The following is a 20,075-nucleotide window of genomic DNA, read 5'->3' on the forward strand; positions in this document are numbered from 1 at the left end:
GGAGTATTCTCATATATCAATATAAATGCTGCTTTATTGTGCAGAATACAAAAATGTAGAAGTTTCAGTAAATATAGACTTTGTTCAAGACAATTCATGCAATGAATAAACCATGATTATATACGTTGCAAAATAATTCTTATTGGAGGGTGAAAAAAATGAAAACGAGGTCAAATGGCGTCATAATTGACGTGATAGAAAAATCTTAACCAGGTAATTCTTGACTCAATCAGGGTCAAGGAGTGAATTAGTACTAATTAAATATGCAATAAGCTATTTACAAACTCTAAAGATAAAGCTAAAAAATAATAATAATAATAATAATAAACTAGAAAAGCTACAATTTCTGGAGAAATTGTGTGAAGTGTTCTTGCCTCCACCAGTAGTCTACAACTGGAGTGGGCGGAGTAACTGTTATCATTTATATAGCACATCTAATTGCAACGTTGTTGCACAGTTACATTAAAACATACATTTATAAAAATATTAGCAGGTGTGAAAAAGGCTTTGTCTATGACATCACTTGCTGCTGCAGCCTTGCACAGGTAAGAGTATTCTGCAGTTGCCATCTTCAAACGGTCGTATTTTAAAAACTATAAATCCTACAGTGAAGAGATTTATATTGTGAGAATCACAAGACCCAGACCTACATTTTGATGTATAGTATGTCTCTGAGATATTAACAATGAAGGCACAGTTGCAGTTTAGAAATTTCCCTTCAAATGTGAGCTTTGCAGAGTGGAGTTTCAATGAATGTCAATGGACTGCGTGAGTTGCAAACAAATGGTCATATTGTGAAAACTATAAGGACTATGGCTTAGCTGTGGACATTTTTAGTGGCAGCAGGGATAGCTGAACGTTTTGATATAAAATTTGTGTAGGTGGGTCTGAAAATGAGGGAGTGGTGGCAGTTTAGAAATCATGTCCTGATTTTTCAGCTTTTGCCAGCTCCCACTCTAGCTTTGCCATTCATTCCTATGGGACAAATTTTGCCACAAGAACGACGATATTCCGAGAACCATTTGGCGAAATGTTCTACAAAGTAATAGCAATCCGATCGGGAACAATATGCACGTTTTGGTAAATTTTCGGCTATGTAGTGTAAAAACTGTGGGAGGAGTTAGGGTGGCAAATTTGGCTATAATAAGAATAATAATAATAATATATATGTGAGATAACATTAAGTGGTCTTGCTATGCAAGAACACTTAATAATAATATATATGTGAGATAACATTAAGTGGTCTTGCTATGCAAGAACACTTAATAATAATAACTAGAAAAGCTACAATTTCGGGGGAAATTGTGTGAAGTGTTCTTGCCTCCACCAGTAGTCTACAACTGGAGTGGGCGGAGTAACTGTTATCATTTATATAGCACATTTAATTGCAACGTTGTTGCCCAAAGTGCTTCACAGTTACATTAAAACATACAGTTATAAAAACATTAGCAGGTGTAAAAGGCTTTGTCTATGACATCACTTGCTGCTGCAGCCTGGCACAGGTCAGAGTATTTTTGCGGTTGCCATCTTCAAACGGTCATATTTGTAAAACTATAAATCCTACAGCAAAGAGCTTTATATTGTAAGAATCACAAGACCCAGACCTACATTTTGATGTATATTATGTCTCTGAGATATTAACAATGAAGGCACAGTCGCAGTTTAGAAATTGCCCTTCAAATGTGAGCTTTGCAGAGTGGAGTTTCAATGAATGTCAATGGACGGCGAGAGTTGCAAACAAATGGTCATATTGTGAAAACTATCTGGACTATGGCTTAGCTGTGGACATTTTTAGTGGCAGCAGGGATAGCTGAACGTTTTGATATAAGATTTGTGTAGGTGGGCCTGAAAATGAGGGAGTGGTGGCAGTTAAGAAATCATGTCCTGATTTTTCAGCTTTTGCCAGCTCCCACTCTAGCTTTGCCATTCATTGCTATGGGACAAATTTCGCCACAAGAACGACGATATTCCGTGAACCATTCGGCGAAACGTTCCACAAAGTAATAGCAATCCGATCGGGAACAATCTGCACGTTTTGGTAAATTTTCGTCTATGTAGTATAAAAACTGTGGGAGGAGTTAGGGTGGCAAATTTGGCTATAATAAGAATAATAATAACTAGAAAAGCTACAATTTCTGGGGAAATTGTGAAGTGTTCTTGCCTCCACCAGTAGTCTACAACTGGAGTGGGCGGAGTAACTGTTATTATTTATTTATATAGCACATTTAATATCAATGTTGTTGCCCAAAGTGCTTCACAGTTACATTAAAACATACAGTTATAAAAAAATGAGCAGGTGTAAAATGCTTTGTCTATGACATCACTTGCTGCTGCAGCCTGGCACAGGTGAGAGTATTTTTGCGGTTGCCATCTTCAAACGGTCATATTTCTAAAACTATAAATCCTACAGTGAAGAGCTTTATATTGTGAGAATCACAAGTCCCAGACCTACATTTTGATGTATAGTATGTCTCTGAGATATTAACAATGAAGGCACAGTCACAGTTTAGAAAATGCCCTTCAAATGTGAGCTTTGCAGAGTAGAGTTTCAATGAATGTCAATGGAAGGCGTGAGTTGCAAACAAATGGTCATATTGTGAAAACTATCAGGACTATGGCTTAGCCGTGGACATTTCTAGTGGCAGCAGGGATAGCTGAACGTTTTGATATAAGATTTGTGTAGGTGGGCCTGAAAATGAGGGAGTGGTGGCAGTTTAGAAATCATGTCCTGATTTTTCAGCTTTTGCCAGCTCCCACTCTAGCTTTGCCATTCATTCCTATGGGAAAAATTTTGCCACAAGAACGACGATATTCCGAGAACCATTCGGCGAAACGTTCCACAAAGTAATAGCAATCCGATCGGGAACAATCTGCACGTTTTGGTATATTTTTGTCTATGTAGTGTAAAAACTGTGGGAGGAGTTAGGGTGGCAAATTTGGCTATGATAAGAATAATAATAATAATAATATATATGTGAGATAACATTAAGTGGTCTTGCTATGCAAGAACACTTAATAACTAGAAAAGCTACAATTTCTGGGGAAATTGTGTGAAGTGTTCTTGCCTCCATCAGTAGTCTACAACTAAGTGGGCGGAGTAACTGTTAGTATTTATTTATATAGCACATTTAATTGCAATGTTGTTGCCCAAAGTGCTTCACAGTTACATTAAAACATAAAGTTATAAAAAATTAGCAGGTGTAAAAGGCTTTGTCTATGACATCACTTGCTGCTGCAGCCTTGCACAGGTCAGAGTATTTTGGCGGTTGCCATCTTCAAACGGTCGTATTTAAAAAAACTATAAATCCTACAGTGAAGAGCTTTATATTGTGAGAATCACAAGACCCATACCTACATTTTGATGTATAGTATGTCTCTGAGATATTAACAATGAAGGCACAGTCGCAGTTTAGAAATTGCCCTTCAAATGTGAGCTTTGCAGAGTGGAGTTTCAATGAATGTCAATGGACTGCGTGAGTTGCAAACAAATGGTCATATTGTGAAAACTATCAGGACTATGGCTTAGCCGTGGACATTTCTAGTGGCAGCAGGGATAGCTGAACGTTTTGATATAAGATTTGTGTAGGTGGGCCTGAAAATGAGGGAGTGGTGGCAGTTTAGAAATCATGTCCTGATTTTTCAGCTTTTGCCAGCTCCCACTCTAGCTTTGCCATTCATTCCTATGGGACAAATTTCGCCACAAGAACGACGATATTCCGTGAACCATTCGGCGAAACGTTCCACAAAGTAATAGCAATCCGATCGGGAACAATCTGCACGTTTTGGTATATTTTTGTCTATGTAGTGTAAAAACTGTGGGAGGAGTTAGGGTGGCAAATTTGGCTATAATAAGAATAATAATAATAATATATATGTGAGATAACATTAAGTGGTCTTGCTATGCAAGAACACTTAATAATAATATATATGTGAGATAACATTAAGTGGTCTTGCTATGCAAGAACACTTAATAATAATAACTAGAAAAGCTACAATTTCGGGGGAAATTGTGAAGTGTTCTTGCCTCCACCAGTAGTCTACAACTGGAGTGGGCGGAGTAACTGTTATTATTTATTTATATAGCACATTTAATTGCAACGTTGTTGCCCAAAGTGCTTCACAGTTACATTAAAACATACAGTTATAGAAACCATTAGCAGGTGCAAAAGGCCCTGTCTATGACATCACTTGCTGCTGCAGCCTTGCACAGGTCAGAGTATTTTTGCGGTTCCCATTTTCAAACGGTCGTATTTTAAAAACTATAAATCCTACAGTGAAGAGATTTATATTGTGAGAATCACAAGACCCAGACCTACATTTTGATGTATAGTATGTCTCTGAGATATTAACAATGAAGGCACAGTTGCAGTTTAGAAATTGCCCTTCAAATGTGAGCTTTGCAGAGTGGAGTTTCAATGAATGTCAATGGACTGCGTGAGTTGCAAACAAATGGTCATATTGTGAAAACTATAAGGAATACGACTTAGCTATGGACATTTTTAGTGGCAGCAGGGATAGCTGAACGTTTTGATATAAGATTTGTGTAGGTGGGCCTGAAAATGAGGGAGTGGTGGCAGTTTAGAAATCATGTCCTGATTTTTCAGCTTTTGCCAGCTCCCACTCTAGCTTTGCCATTCATTCCTATGGGACAAATTTTGCCACAAGAACGACGATATTCCGAGAACCATTCGGCGAAATGTTCTACAAAGTAATAGCAATCCGATCGGGAACAATATGCACGTTTTGGTAAATTTTCGGCTATGTAGTGTAAAAACTGTGGGAGGAGTTAGGGTGGCAAATTTGGCTATAATAAGAATAATAATAACTAGAAAAGCTACAATTTCTGGGGAAATTGTGTGAAGTGTTCTTGCCTCCATCAGTAGTCTACAACTAGAGTGGGCGGAGTAACTGTTAGTATTTATTTATATAGCACATTTAATTGCAATGTTGTTGCCCAAAGTGCTTCACAGTTACATTAAAACATACAGTTATAAAAAATTAGCAGGTGTAAAAGGCTTTGTCTATGACATCACTTGCTGCTGCAGCCTGGCACAGGTCAGAGTATTTTGGCGGTTGCCATCTTCAAACGGTCGTATTTTAAAAACTATAAATCCTACAGTGAAGAGATTTATATTGTGAGAATCACAAGACCCAGACCTACATTTTGATGTATAGTATGTCTCTGAGATATTAACAATGAAGGCACAGTTGCAGTTTAGAAATTGCCCTTCAAATGTGAGCTTTGCAGAGTGGAGTTTCAATGAATGTCAATGGAAGGCGTGAGTTGCAAACAAATGGTCATATTGCGAAAACAATCAGGACTATGGCTTAGCCGTGGACATTTCTAGTGGCAGCAGGGATAGCTGAACGTTTTGATATTAGATTTGTGTAGGTGGGCCTGAAAATGAGGGAGTGGTGGCAGTTTAGAAATCATGTCCTGATTTTTCAGCTTTTGCCAGCTCCCACTCTAGCTTTGCCATTCATTCCTATGGGACAAATTTCGCCACAAGAACGACGATATTCCGTGAACCATTCGGCGAAACGTTCCACAAAGTAATAGCAATCCGATCGGGAACAATCTGCACGTTTTGGTATATTTTTGTCTATGTAGTGTAAAAACTGTGGGAGGAGTTAGGGTGGCAAATTTGGCTATAATAAGAATAATAAGAATAATAATAATAATATATATGTGAGATAACATTAAGTGGTCTTGCTATGCAAGAACACTTAATAATATATATGTGAGATAACATTAAGTGGTCTTGCTATGCAAGAACACTTAATAATAATATATATGTGAGATAACATTAAGTGGTCTTGCTATGCAAGAACACTTAATAATAATAACTAGAAAAGCTACAATTTCGGGGGAAATTGTGTGAAGTGTTCTTGCCTCCACCAGTAGTCTACAACTGGAGTGGGCGGAGTAACTGTTATCATTTATATAGCACATTTAATTGCAACGTTGTTGCCCAAAGTGCTTCACAGTTACATTAAAACATACAGTTATAAAAACATTAGCAGGTGTAAAAGGCTTTGTCTATGACATCACTTGCTGCTGCAGCCTGGCACAGGTCAGAGTATTTTTGCGGTTGCCATCTTCAAACGGTCATATTTGTAAAACTATAAATCCTACAGCAAAGAGCTTTATATTGTAAGAATCACAAGACCCAGACCTACATTTTGATGTATATTATGTCTCTGAGATATTAACAATGAAGGCACAGTCGCAGTTTAGAAATTGCCCTTCAAATGTGAGCTTTGCAGAGTGGAGTTTCAATGAATGTCAATGGACGGCGAGAGTTGCAAACAAATGGTCATATTGTGAAAACTATCTGGACTATGGCTTAGCTGTGGACATTTTTAGTGGCAGCAGGGATAGCTGAACGTTTTGATATAAGATTTGTGTAGGTGGGCCTGAAAATGAGGGAGTGGTGGCAGTTAAGAAATCATGTCCTGATTTTTCAGCTTTTGCCAGCTCCCACTCTAGCTTTGCCATTCATTGCTATGGGACAAATTTCGCCACAAGAACGACGATATTCCGTGAACCATTCGGTGAAACGTTCCACAAAGTAATAGCAATCCGATCGGGAACAATCTGCACGTTTTGGTAAATTTTCGTCTATGTAGTATAAAAACTGTGGGAGGAGTTAGGGTGGCAAATTTGGCTATAATAATAATAATAATAATAATAATATATATGTGAGATAACATTAAGTGGTCTTGCTATGCAAGAACACTTAATAACTAGAAAAGCTACAATTTCTGGGGAAATTGTGTGAAGTGTTCTTGCCTCCATCAGTAGTCTACAACTAAGTGGGCGGAGTAACTGTTAGTATTTATTTATATAGCACATTTAATTGCAATGTTGTTGCCCAAAGTGCTTCACAGTTACATTAAAACATACAGTTATAAAAAATTAGCAGGTGTAAAAGGCTTTGTCTATGACATCACTTGCTGCTGCAGCCTTGCACAGGTCAGAGTATTTTGGCGGTTGCCATCTTCAAACGGTCGTATTTAAAAAACTATAAATCCTACAGTGAAGAGCTTTATATTGTGAGAATCACAAGACCCATACCTACATTTTGATGTATAGTATGTCTCTGAGATATTAACAATGAAGGCACAGTTGCAGTTTAGAAATTGCCCTTCAAATGTGAGCTTTGCAGAGTGGAGTTTCAATGAATGTCAATGGACTGCGTGAGTTGCAAACAAATGGTCATATTGTGAAAACTATCAGGACTATGGCTTAGCCGTGGACATTTCTAGTGGCAGCAGGGATAGCTGAACGTTTTGATATAAGATTTGTGTAGGTGGGCCTGAAAATGAGGGAGTGGTGGCAGTTTAGAAATCATGTCCTGATTTTTCAGCTTTTGCCAGCTCCCACTCTAGCTTTGCCATTCATTCCTATGGGACAAATTTCGCCACAAGAACGACGATATTCCGTGAACCATTCGGCGAAACGTTCCACAAAGTAATAGCAATCCGATCGGGAACAATCTGCACGTTTTGGTATATTTTTGTCTATGTAGTGTAAAAACTGTGGGAGGAGTTAGGGTGGCAAATTTGGCTATAATAAGAATAATAATAATAATATATATGTGAGATAACATTAAGTGGTCTTGCTATGCAAGAACACTTAATAATAATATATATGTGAGATAACATTAAGTGGTCTTGCTATGCAAGAACACTTAATAATAATAACTAGAAAAGCTACAATTTCGGGGGAAATTGTGAAGTGTTCTTGCCTCCACCAGTAGTCTACAACTGGAGTGGGCGGAGTAACTGTTATTATTTATTTATATAGCACATTTAATTGCAACGTTGTTGCCCAAAGTGCTTCACAGTTACATTAAAACATACAGTTATAGAAACCATTAGCAGGTGCAAAAGGCCCTGTCTATGACATCACTTGCTGCTGCAGCCTTGCACAGGTCAGAGTATTTTTGCGGTTCCCATTTTCAAACGGTCGTATTTTAAAAACTATAAATCCTACAGTGAAGAGATTTATATTGTGAGAATCACAAGACCCAGACCTACATTTTGATGTATAGTATGTCTCTGAGATATTAACAATGAAGGCACAGTTGCAGTTTAGAAATTGCCCTTCAAATGTGAGCTTTGCAGAGTGGAGTTTCAATGAATGTCAATGGACTGCGTGAGTTGCAAACAAATGGTCATATTGTGAAAACTATAAGGAATACGACTTAGCTATGGACATTTTTAGTGGCAGCAGGGATAGCTGAACGTTTTGATATAAGATTTGTGTAGGTGGGCCTGAAAATGAGGGAGTGGTGGCAGTTTAGAAATCATGTCCTGATTTTTCAGCTTTTGCCAGCTCCCACTCTAGCTTTGCCATTCATTCCTATGGGACAAATTTTGCCACAAGAACGACGATATTCCGAGAACCATTCGGCGAAATGTTCTACAAAGTAATAGCAATCCGATCGGGAACAATATGCACGTTTTGGTAAATTTTCGGCTATGTAGTGTAAAAACTGTGGGAGGAGTTAGGGTGGCAAATTTGGCTATAATAAGAATAATAATAACTAGAAAAGCTACAATTTCTGGGGAAATTGTGTGAAGTGTTCTTGCCTCCATCAGTAGTCTACAACTAGAGTGGGCGGAGTAACTGTTAGTATTTATTTATATAGCACATTTAATTGCAATGTTGTTGCCCAAAGTGCTTCACAGTTACATTAAAACATACAGTTATAAAAAATTAGCAGGTGTAAAAGGCTTTGTCTATGACATCACTTGCTGCTGCAGCCTGGCACAGGTCAGAGTATTTTGGCGGTTGCCATCTTCAAACGGTCGTATTTTAAAAACTATAAATCCTACAGTGAAGAGCTTTATATTGTGAGAATCACAAGACCCAGACCTACATTTTGATGTATAGTATGTCTCTGAGATATTAACAATGAAGGCACAGTCGCAGTTTAGAAATTGCCCTTCAAATGTGAGCTTTGCAGAGTGGAGTTTCAATGAATGTCAATGGAAGGCGTGAGTTGCAAACAAATGGTCATATTGCGAAAACAATCAGGACTATGGCTTAGCCGTGGACATTTCTAGTGGCAGCAGGGATAGCTGAATGTTTTGATATTAGATTTGTGTAGGTGGGCCTGAAAATGAGGGAGTGGTGGCAGTTTAGAAATCATGTCCTGATTTTTCAGCTTTTGCCAGCTCCCACTCTAGCTTTGCCATTCATTCCTATGGGACAAATTTCGCCACAAGAACGACGATATTCCGTGAACCATTCGGCGAAACGTTCCACAAAGTAATAGCAATCCGATCGGGAACAATCTGCACGTTTTGGTATATTTTTGTCTATGTAGTGTAAAAACTGTGGGAGGAGTTAGGGTGGCAAATTTGGCTATAATAAGAATAATAAGAATAATAATAATAATATATATGTGAGATAACATTAAGTGGTCTTGCTATGCAAGAACACTTAATAATATATATGTGAGATAACATTAAGTGGTCTTGCTATGCAAGAACACTTAATAATAATAACTAGAAAAGCTACAATTTCGGGGGAAATTGTGTGAAGTGTTCTTGCCTCCACCAGTAGTCTACAACTGGAGTGGGCGGAGTAACTGTTATCATTTATATAGCACATTTAATTGCAACGTTGTTGCCCAAAGTGCTTCACAGTTACATTAAAACATACAGTTATAAAAACATTAGCAGGTGTAAAAGGCTTTGTCTATGACATCACTTGCTGCTGCAGCCTGGCACAGGTCAGAGTATTTTTGCGGTTGCCATCTTCAAACGGTCATATTTGTAAAACTATAAATCCTACAGCAAAGAGCTTTATATTGTAAGAATCACAAGACCCAGACCTACATTTTGATGTATATTATGTCTCTGAGATATTAACAATGAAGGCACAGTCGCAGTTTAGAAATTGCCCTTCAAATGTGAGCTTTGCAGAGTGGAGTTTCAATGAATGTCAATGGACGGCGAGAGTTGCAAACAAATGGTCATATTGTGAAAACTATCTGGACTATGGCTTAGCTGTGGACATTTTTAGTGGCAGCAGGGATAGCTGAACGTTTTGATATAAGATTTGTGTAGGTGGGCCTGAAAATGAGGGAGTGGTGGCAGTTAAGAAATCATGTCCTGATTTTTCAGCTTTTGCCAGCTCCCACTCTAGCTTTGCCATTCATTGCTATGGGACAAATTTCGCCACAAGAACGACGATATTCCGTGAACCATTCGGCGAAACGTTCCACAAAGTAATAGCAATCCGATCGGGAACAATCTGCACGTTTTGGTAAATTTTCGTCTATGTAGTATAAAAACTGTGGGAGGAGTTAGGGTGGCAAATTTGGCTATAATAAGAATAATAATAATAACTAGAAAAGCTACAATTTCTGGGGAAATTGTGTGAAGTGTTCTTGCCTCCATCAGTAGTCTACAACTAAGTGGGCGGAGTAACTGTTAGTATTTATTTATATAGCACATTTAATTGCAATGTTGTTGCCCAAAGTGCTTCACAGTTACATTAAAACATACAGTTATAAAAAATTAGCAGGTGTAAAAGGCTTTGTCTATGACATCACTTGCTGCTGCAGCCTTGCACAGGTCAGAGTATTTTGGCGGTTGCCATCTTCAAACGGTCGTATTTAAAAAACTATAAATCCTACAGTGAAGAGCTTTATATTGTGAGAATCACAAGACCCATACCTACATTTTGATGTATAGTATGTCTCTGAGATATTAACAATGAAGGCACAGTCGCAGTTTAGAAATTGCCCTTCAAATGTGAGCTTTGCAGAGTGGAGTTTCAATGAATGTCAATGGACTGCGTGAGTTGCAAACAAATGGTCATATTGTGAAAACTATCAGGACTATGGCTTAGCCGTGGACATTTCTAGTGGCAGCAGGGATAGCTGAACGTTTTGATATAAGATTTGTGTAGGTGGGCCTGAAAATGAGGGAGTGGTGGCAGTTTAGAAATCATGTCCTGATTTTTCAGCTTTTGCCAGCTCCCACTCTAGCTTTGCCATTCATTCCTATGGGACAAATTTCGCCACAAGAACGACGATATTCCGTGAACCATTCGGCGAAACGTTCCACAAAGTAATAGCAATCCGATCGGGAACAATCTGCACGTTTTGGTATATTTTTGTCTATGTAGTGTAAAAACTGTGGGAGGAGTTAGGGTGGCAAATTTGGCTATAATAAGAATAATAATAATAACTAGAAAAGCTACAATTTCTGGGGAAATTGTGAAGTGTTCTTGCCTCCACCAGTAGTATACAACTGGAGTGGGCGGAGTAACTGTTATTTATTTATATAGCACATTTAATTGCAAAGTTGTTGCACAGTTACATTAAAACATACAGTTATAAAAACATTAGCAGGTGCAAATGGCCCTGTCTATGACATCACTTGCTGCAGCCTTGCACAGGTCAGAGTATTTTTGCGGTTGCCATCTTCAAACGGTCGTATTTTAAAAACTATAAATCCTACAGTGAAGAGCTTTATATTGTGAGAATCACAAGACCCAGACCTACATTTTGATGTATAGTATGTCTCTGAGATATTAACAAGGAAGGCACAGTCGCAGTTTAGAAATTGCCCTTCAAATGTGAGCTTTGCAGAGTGGAGTTTCAATGAATGTCAATGGACTGCGTGAGTTGCAAACAAATGGTCATATTGCGAAAACAATCAGGACTATGGCTTAGCCGTGGACATTTTTAGTGGCAGCAGGGATAGCTGAACGTTTTGATATAAGATTTGTGTAGGTGGGCTTGAAAATGAGGGAGTAGTGGCAGTTTAGAAATCATGTCCTGATTTTTCAGCTTTTGCCAGCTCCCACTCTAGCTTTGCCATTCATTCCTATGGGACAAATTGCGCCACAAGAACGACGATATTCCGAGAACCATTCAGCGAAATGTTCCACAAAGTAATAGCAACGCGATCGGGAACAATCTGCACGTTTTGGTAAATTTTTGTCTATGTAGTGTAAAAACTGTGGGAGGAGTTAGGGTGGCAAATTTGGCTATAATAATAATAATAATAATAATAATATATATGTGAGATAACATTAAGTGGTCTTGCTATGCAAGAACACTTAATAATAATATATATGTGAGATAACATTAAGTGGTCTTGCTATGCAAGAACACTTAATAATATATATGTGAGATAACATTAAGTGGTCTTGCTATGCAAGAACACTTAATAATATATATGTGAGATAACATTAAGTGGTCTTGCTATGCAAGAACACTTAATAATAATAATATATATGTGAGATAACATTAAGTGGTCTTGCTATGCAAGAACACTTAATAAACCTAAAAAATACTCACTATATCATAAAATCCTGCTAACTAATGGGATTCCTGATTCTTCCGTCTACCAGTTTTGTGGTGCTTATCAGCCAAATATGTATATTAAGGCAAAATCAATCTATATCATCCCTACCAAGGAATCTCCTAACACTGTACATCTCAATTATATTACATTTGTAACAAAGAAACGTATCACTTTGAGATCATAATATCCTACAAACACTTTATAGGTAGCAATATTATCTTCTATTCAAAAAACAATAAAGGGCATTTTTTTCGTTTAACCCGTTCGGTGATAATGCCCCCAAAGTATGAATCCAATATGCTTCACGTTTGAGTAGAGCCAAGTCTCTATCTCCTCCTCTTGGGGAGATTGGTACATGGTCTATACCAATAAAGCGTAAAGTCGCCAAATTATAGCTCGCCTCCAGGAAATGTCGTGATACAGGAGTAGTTGCTATTCCACTATTAAGTGCTGTACGAATAGTCGATCGATGTCCACGCATTCTCTCAGATCATTAGACGTTTTACCCACGTATATCACCCCACATGGGCATACTATTTTATATACTACGTGGGTAGTTTGGCATGTAATATGATATTTAATTTTGTATATTTTTCCGGGTCTAGGATGGCTAAATGTCTTCTCTGGTGTCATAAAATTACATGCTAAGCAATTTAAGCAACGGAAACATCCAACATTAGAAAGTGGCTACTACAAAAGACTGGACATACCCCACTTGCAATACCTTGGGTAGTCTACTTTTGCAAATGGTATGCCATCATGGGGGTAAATCTCATTCCTGGGCAACCACACGGTCTCAAAAGGCAACATAACTAATCTGGCAAATTTCAATGTGAAACTGAAAAATGGAATGTGCTATATTTGACCCTTTAACTTTCCAAAACACTGTGAAACTGTTAATGGGCTACTGTTGTACTCGTGAGTCTTTGCTGAATCCAAATATGTGCTTTTTTTGCAGTAAAAGCTAACAGTATTATGACATTTCCAGCTAAAATGGGAGGCAGAACTACATTTTTTTTTACATTTTTAAATGTCTCAGTTTTTATTTTATTCATAATAGATTATGTTTCATATATGAATAGTTCATGAGAAATTAAAGCCCTGTTTCTCCTAAACAAAATGATATATAATAAGTGTGGGTACACTTAATATGAAAGAGGTGAATTACGGTTGAACAGACATATAGCGCAAATTCCAGTTTTTGTTTACATTTTGTTTTGAGCAGAATGTGTACTATTGACTCTGTCCTGAAGGAGTTAATAGTAACATCCAGAAATTGCAGTAAGTGCCCAGCAATGCTGTCAGAGTTCTCATTCACTCTGAACAGAATACTGTACATGAAAGATACCAGCTGTTTTGCAATCAGGGTACATAACATAATTATCCATCAATGCATTATGCCAACTTCCTCTATGTATCTCATAACTTCGAAACAAAAAAATGATAAAGCCCATTTAAAATTCTTGAATAAAATCATCCACTTTTTGCAAGTGATGTGTCATCTATGAGAAAAAAAAGTGTCAGGAAATTGCCCTATTGACCAGTAAAACAAAAGAGAGCCATTACTGAAATTGGATGCTGACATTTGGCACATGCATCCCGAACCCTGAAGCAATCATCAACATAGACACTTATATGAACAATTAAATTAATTGAATTTTTAAGGACAAAAGGTTACTTAAGCAATGCAACAACGCAAATGAGATTGTATTATGTGTATAAAAGTAATTTTGCATGATGCTTTCTATTTAAAAATACAACTTGAATGACACACAGAACATTCATTAGATGTCCAACACAAACTACTTGTTTGATCTCTCTAATTAATCCTCATCGCTATTCTATAATAAAAGGTGTACAAATAACATAAAAGGGATGCTTTTTTTATTACACGTATATAAAAATAGATTTTAATTTATGAGACATATACAAGATAAGAAGAGATTTTATGTGGCAGAATTGTAACAAAATAAATTTAAACAATGATAATAAAGGAGCAAAAGTAATTATGTAATTAATTTCTCCAGAATTACTATTGGCGATATCTTCCATAGTGGTGAGGGGTATAGAATTCCCTTAAAGGAACACTCTGGTCCAGTGGCGTACATACCGGGGTCGCAGGGGTCGCGGCTGCGACCGGGCCCGGCCCACCAGGGGGCCCGGCCGCCCTGCGACCCAGGTATGTACCCACAGGGCCAGCCTCTTCTGCTGGGGGGCCCAGGAGCCGGCCACCTCCGGGCCCCCCGAGGCTGGCCCTGCTGTCACCCGGCTGGCTGGCGGGCGCGCGAGGGAGCACTGTCCCCTGGGTGCTCCCTCTTCAGCTCCCTCGCGCACCGCACTGAAACCGGAGCCGGAAGATGACGTCATTTTCCGGCTCCGGCTCCGGCATCAGTACGCGGCGCGCGAGGGAGCTGAAGAGGGAGCACTCAGGGGACAGTGCTCCCTCGCGCGCCCGCCAGCCAGCCGGGTGACAGCAGGGCCAGCAACACCACTAGACCCCAGGGAATCCCCTCAGCTCTCCCACAGGTAAGGAGGCTGGGGGGATTACATTTAAAACAAAAAAAAAAACGTGTGAGTGTGTTAGTGTTAGTGAGTGTGTTAGTGAGTGTGTGTTAGTGTGTGTGTGTTAGTGTGTGTGTGTTAGTGTGTGTGTGTTAGTGTGTGTTAGTGTTAGTGAGTGTGTGTGTGTTAGTGAGTGTGTTAGTGTTAGAGTGTGTGTTAGTGTTAGAGTGTGTGTCTGTTACTGAGTATGTTTGTGTGCGTCTGTCACTGAGTGTGTGTCTGTCAGTAAATGTGTGCGTCTGTTCATGAGAGTGTGTGTGTGTGTGTCTCTAAAGCACTTACCTTTCTCCAGCGCCGGGCTCCCTTGGCGCTGGGGATCTCTCCGTCCTGATCCGCCTCTCAGCTCCGAATGCACATGCGTGGCAAGAGCCACGCGCGCATTCAAACCGCCCATAGGAAAGCATTAGCCCTGCGACCAGGTGCCTGCCGCCATGTGTTGCGGCCCCAGCCCGCGCAGAGTAAGCGCGGGGGGGGGCCCACGGATCAGTTTTCGCACCGGGGCCCCATGGGTTGTGTGTACGCCACTGCTCTGGTCACAATAACAACTTCATCTAAGCGTAGTTTTTATGGTGCCAGGAGGCCAACAGGCACTCTCTTACCTTAAGATTGCCTCCAGCGCCGGATCTCCAGGTCCCCAGCGGCATCAAGCTACTGAAACTGAGTTTCAGGAAGCGCAGAGTGTGGCCGAACAGGGTAGCCTCTGACTGGCTAGAGCGGTTAGCTGATGCTCTAGTCCAATCCATTCGGTAGCTCCCCATTCATTAAAAAAGATACGGCACTCTGCACTCCCTGAAAGAAGCCGGATCCCGCTGGGGGAATCTGTATATCTGGCGCTGGAAGCAGGCTTTCAGGTTAAACTGTTTGACAGTGCTTTAACCCCTTAAGGTAAGAGCGCCCAGGGGCCTCCTGGCACCATAATTACTTCAGGAACCTCCTGTGTGTCATTAAAGTTAAATTAACAGTGGAGATAAAAACTTCTAAAGCAAGTTAACCTCAGACCGAAAATAAACCATTATTTCGTGGAGGCTGTTTTAGTCAAAGCCAGGTGAGGTGTAGCTAGGGCTGAATGAAAAAAGAAAGAAAAGGCGATTTATCTCCTAAATGACAGATAATTCAGCAGTGAGACTGTAGGGATTGATCTATACACTAAAATTGCTCCATTAAGAGCAAGTTGTTTTGATGCTTAGAGTAACCCTTTTTAAAGCAATGTTAACAACACTCTCTTACTTCTTCAGGCTGGGATTCTGACTGGTATGGGGTTGAGCCTTTGAATATTTCACTGTAGAAGATGATGGAGCCACTGATTCTAAAATTTGCCCAGCACTCTGCCTCCGCTGCTGGTCAATGTGCTGTTGGAGAATCAATCCACGTCCTGTCGCCATTACTCAAAGAATCAAATGTCAACAATATTAACCTAAAAACACATTAAAGCTTTAAATTAGTTTCTTCGTTGCTCCAGACAAGCCACATAAAATATCTTGTGCGCATGATTTATTAGACATGCACACGTTTTAACTTTTAACTTGTGTTCATGATCTTAAAGCGGCTTTGTCATCCTCTTGGTGTTTGGTGGCCAAGAGGTTTAGAGAATATAAGGCCTAGGGGAGGCTGACACACACACATACAATTCTAACAACATATAAAAAGTTAAAATGGCACTGTTATCCCCCTGTAAAATGGGCATTTCATAAAGAAAGAATCGTTATGAAATACTCATTATGACTGTGTTGGAATTTCAATGAAATTCCAACCATGTGAAGAGACTCTGGGACTACTTTGTATTTCTCCTCCGCCTGACTTTTTTGACACAAGGCGTAGTCTAAGAGTCAATCCCTGCAGCCGTCATCATTGACAGCTGCAGGGAATTGGCTGTCTACAGAGGATCCTACAGACTTGCGGTTTCCCCAATAGAACTTAATGCTGTACTCTTGCACATGCGTTGGCACCGAACAGGACTCTGCTGGATCAAGGTGGCAGTGCCCATTAGTGACAGGTTCATGTATGTAAACTCCCCTTTATCTGCCCTCCTGGCCACCGGACTTCCAGCAGTGATGTCAAATTCATGTTACAAATTCAGCAAAGTCCTCAAACGGTGAAAGTGCCACTTTAAAGAGACACTATAGTCACCAGAACTACAGCTTAATATAGTTGTTATGGTGTGTATAGCATATCCCTGCAGGCTTTTTACATCGCTGCCTAGTAACACCTCTGGTGGAAGTAACCTTTTTTTATTGAGATTCATTGATTGCAGTGCATGTTTTGCAGTGAATGATTAATAGTGTCCTGATGCTTTCTTATGGAAAAGCATTAGATTGGCTAAAATTCTAGCTTGATGATCTCAGCCAAGGAGGCGGAACAGGGGTGTGGTCACTTTTGGTATGGCAAAATGTTTGTACTATAATGGCTGTACCATTCCCTATATTTAAGTTGTTATGTCATGACTTTTTGGGGGTGGAGGAGTTGAATCTCTCTTTAACAAACTACTGTTTTTAAAACAGTCTACCAAACAAAGCAGTCCTATGGAAAGAGATCCTCATGTAGTGCAGGAAATAAACCACAACATACATACACATATATATAGGCTTACCTAAACTATACTGTACATGGAAGTAGAAGCATATGTGTATTTCTTTACATTTGCATAGTCCTCAAACGTCCCTTCCACCACCTAGCACAGGCAAGGCTCCACTCGCAGCTCGCTCTCTGTTTACAGCCAGGACCGGGAGTAACTAATGGAAACCAGCAAGACAGGAGTCACATGGAGGGGCGGGGCTCTGTCTAAAGCCCTGTCAACTTACTGAACCAGCACTCCATGGCACCTGTCATTTAATACATACCCAGCACTCCATGGAACCTGACCTTTAATATATACCAAGCACCCCATGGCACCTGTCATTTAATATATAACCAGCACTCCATGCTACCTGTCATTTAATATATAACCAGCACCCCATGGCACCTGTCATTTAATACATACCCAGCACTCCATGGAACCTGACCTTTAATATATACCAAGCACCCCATGGTACCTGACCTTTAATATATACCAAGCACCCCATGGTACCTGACCTTTAATATATACCAAGCACCCCATGGTACCTGTCATTTAATATATACCCAGCACTCCATGGCACCTGACCTTTAATATATACCAAGCACCCCATGGTACCTGTCATTTAATATATAACCAGCACTCCATGGCACCTGTCATTTAATACATACCCAGCACTCCATGGAACCTGACCTTTAATATATACCCAGCACCCCATAGTACCTGTAATTTAATATATAACCAGCACCCCATGGCACCTGTCATTTAATATATAACCAGCACCCCATGGTACCTGTCCTTAAATATATACCAAGCACCCCATGGCACCTGTCCTTAAATATATACCAAGCATCCCATGGCACCTGTAATTTAATATATAACCAGCACCCCATGGTACCTGTCCTTAAATATATACCAAGCACCCCATGGCACCTGTCCTTAAATATATACCAAGCATCCCATGGCACCTGTAATTTAATATATAACCAGCACCCCGTGGTACCTGTCCTTAAATATATACCAAGCACCCCATGGCACCTGTCCTTAAATATATACCAAGCATCCCATGGCACCTGTCATTTAATATATACCAAGCACCCCATGGCCCCTGTCATTTAATATATACCCAGCACTCCGTGGCACCTGTCATTTAATATATACCCAACACTCCATGGCACCTGTCATTTAATATATACCCAGCACACCATGGCACCTGCCCTTTAATATAGGAGTTGCTAGCTGGGTGTGTGCCATCCTACATAGACAGTGTTAATGGCACACTAGCAGGACCCATGCTAAGCTGCCCATTGTCTTTTATTGAACTCTCCCAATACACAGTTGCCGGTTCATTAGGCTGATACCTTGCCCGCAGTGTCTGATACTGTATAATGAGCGCTCAGTTTGGGTATTACTCCGTGTATGTTATTTACATGGCGGTTACACACTCTCCTGACACTAAGTACCTAGCTCTCAGTCAGTCACCGTGCACACGCACAGTCGTGAGGGAGGTCACGACCAGCAAGGAAGCGGCATGGCTGTCATGTCGTCGCGCTGTATGCCGGGAGGTGTAGTTTAAATTACAGCAAGATTGAATGGAAACTCAGCGGCTTTGTACTACAATTCCCGACACGCCCACTCCACCGGGCAGCCATCTGATTGGATAGGCGTGTGTGCCCAGGAGGGGGTGTGCTGGGGTCAGTGCAGCCAGCAAGGCCTCTGTGTGTCTGCGGGCAGAGGGGACCTTTTATTGTGACTTGTAATCATACCTAGCAGTGTGAGAACTGTGTATTAATGTTATTATCTGGTAGACGCTGACAGCATGCTGCCCCAGTGTTTGTGGAGAGCCCTTGTGTGCAGACACAGGCTCTTAGGATCCAAGTTACCATTCATTGAGCTGGCCCATCACAAGGCTACTATAGGCAGCCTGGCAGGGCTGGGGTCACAACATGGAAGATCCCTGGCTATTCCTAAGGCCTATGTCCTAGTCTCTGCAAAGCAAAATCTGTGCACAAGCAGGTGCTGGCTGCAGGTAAGGGAACCGAAGAGCCACAACAAACCAGTGTCTTTACAAACCAGGAGTGAGGGGGTATCACCACAAACAACTACTCAAAAAGGTATATATATATATATGCCACAAAATGAAAAAATATATATATACTGCATGATGTGTTGTATGGATAGTGTATTATCATGTATTTTAGAGTTATATCACTTTTAAAAAGTTGCTTAGTGATGCTTAATACAATATGGTAGTCATTTAAATTGATTTTGTCATCAGCTGTCCTGTTTTTTAGGTCCCCCCACTAAGTTATCCCCCTAAAGTATTTTTTCACCTTTTTCTTTTAAATCCTTGATTGCGGCACTGGATCTTTTTTCTTATGTACCACCATTTTTAGGATCCCATCAGTGATTGATTGTCTGCCCTCAATTGCCCATACTTTGCATGTGATGAAATTCTCTTGTTGAGGATCATGCGGCAAAAAGGAAGCATTGCGAGAATAAAGGCGAGGGACAAGATAGAGGTGAGTATTCTGGGAAAATATACTTGACAAAGGAAGTGGAGCTTACCTTATGTTCCACCCTTTGTCAAGTTTTGTCAAGGATAAGAAAAATATTTTATGAGATC

The 20,075-nt window shown here is 40.0% G+C and overlaps 2 protein-coding genes across 2 annotated transcripts in view; one reads left to right on the forward strand and one right to left on the reverse strand.

Moving 5' to 3' along the window:
* FBXO15 (F-box protein 15) overlaps positions 1-17,572 on the reverse strand; it is a 156,030-nt gene extending 138,458 nt beyond the window's left edge. The window contains exons 1-2 of the mRNA XM_063450479.1: positions 17,486-17,572; positions 16,126-16,312 (exon numbers count right to left, since the gene is read on the reverse strand). Of these exons, the coding sequence (XP_063306549.1) occupies positions 16,126-16,280 (155 nt within the window). The 5' untranslated portion in view covers positions 16,281-16,312; positions 17,486-17,572. The remainder of the gene's footprint in view (positions 1-16,125; positions 16,313-17,485) is intronic.
* Positions 17,573-19,143: 1,571 nt separating this feature from the next.
* TIMM21 (translocase of inner mitochondrial membrane 21) overlaps positions 19,144-20,075 on the forward strand; it is a 31,758-nt gene continuing 30,826 nt past the window's right edge. Inside the window, exon 1 of the mRNA XM_063450476.1 lies at positions 19,144-19,563. Coding sequence (XP_063306546.1) covers positions 19,269-19,563 — 295 coding nt within the window. The 5' untranslated portion in view covers positions 19,144-19,268. The remainder of the gene's footprint in view (positions 19,564-20,075) is intronic.

This window comes from Pelobates fuscus, chromosome 4 (assembly GCF_036172605.1).
Source record: "Pelobates fuscus isolate aPelFus1 chromosome 4, aPelFus1.pri, whole genome shotgun sequence".
Classification (NCBI taxonomy): Eukaryota; Metazoa; Chordata; class Amphibia; order Anura; family Pelobatidae; genus Pelobates; species Pelobates fuscus.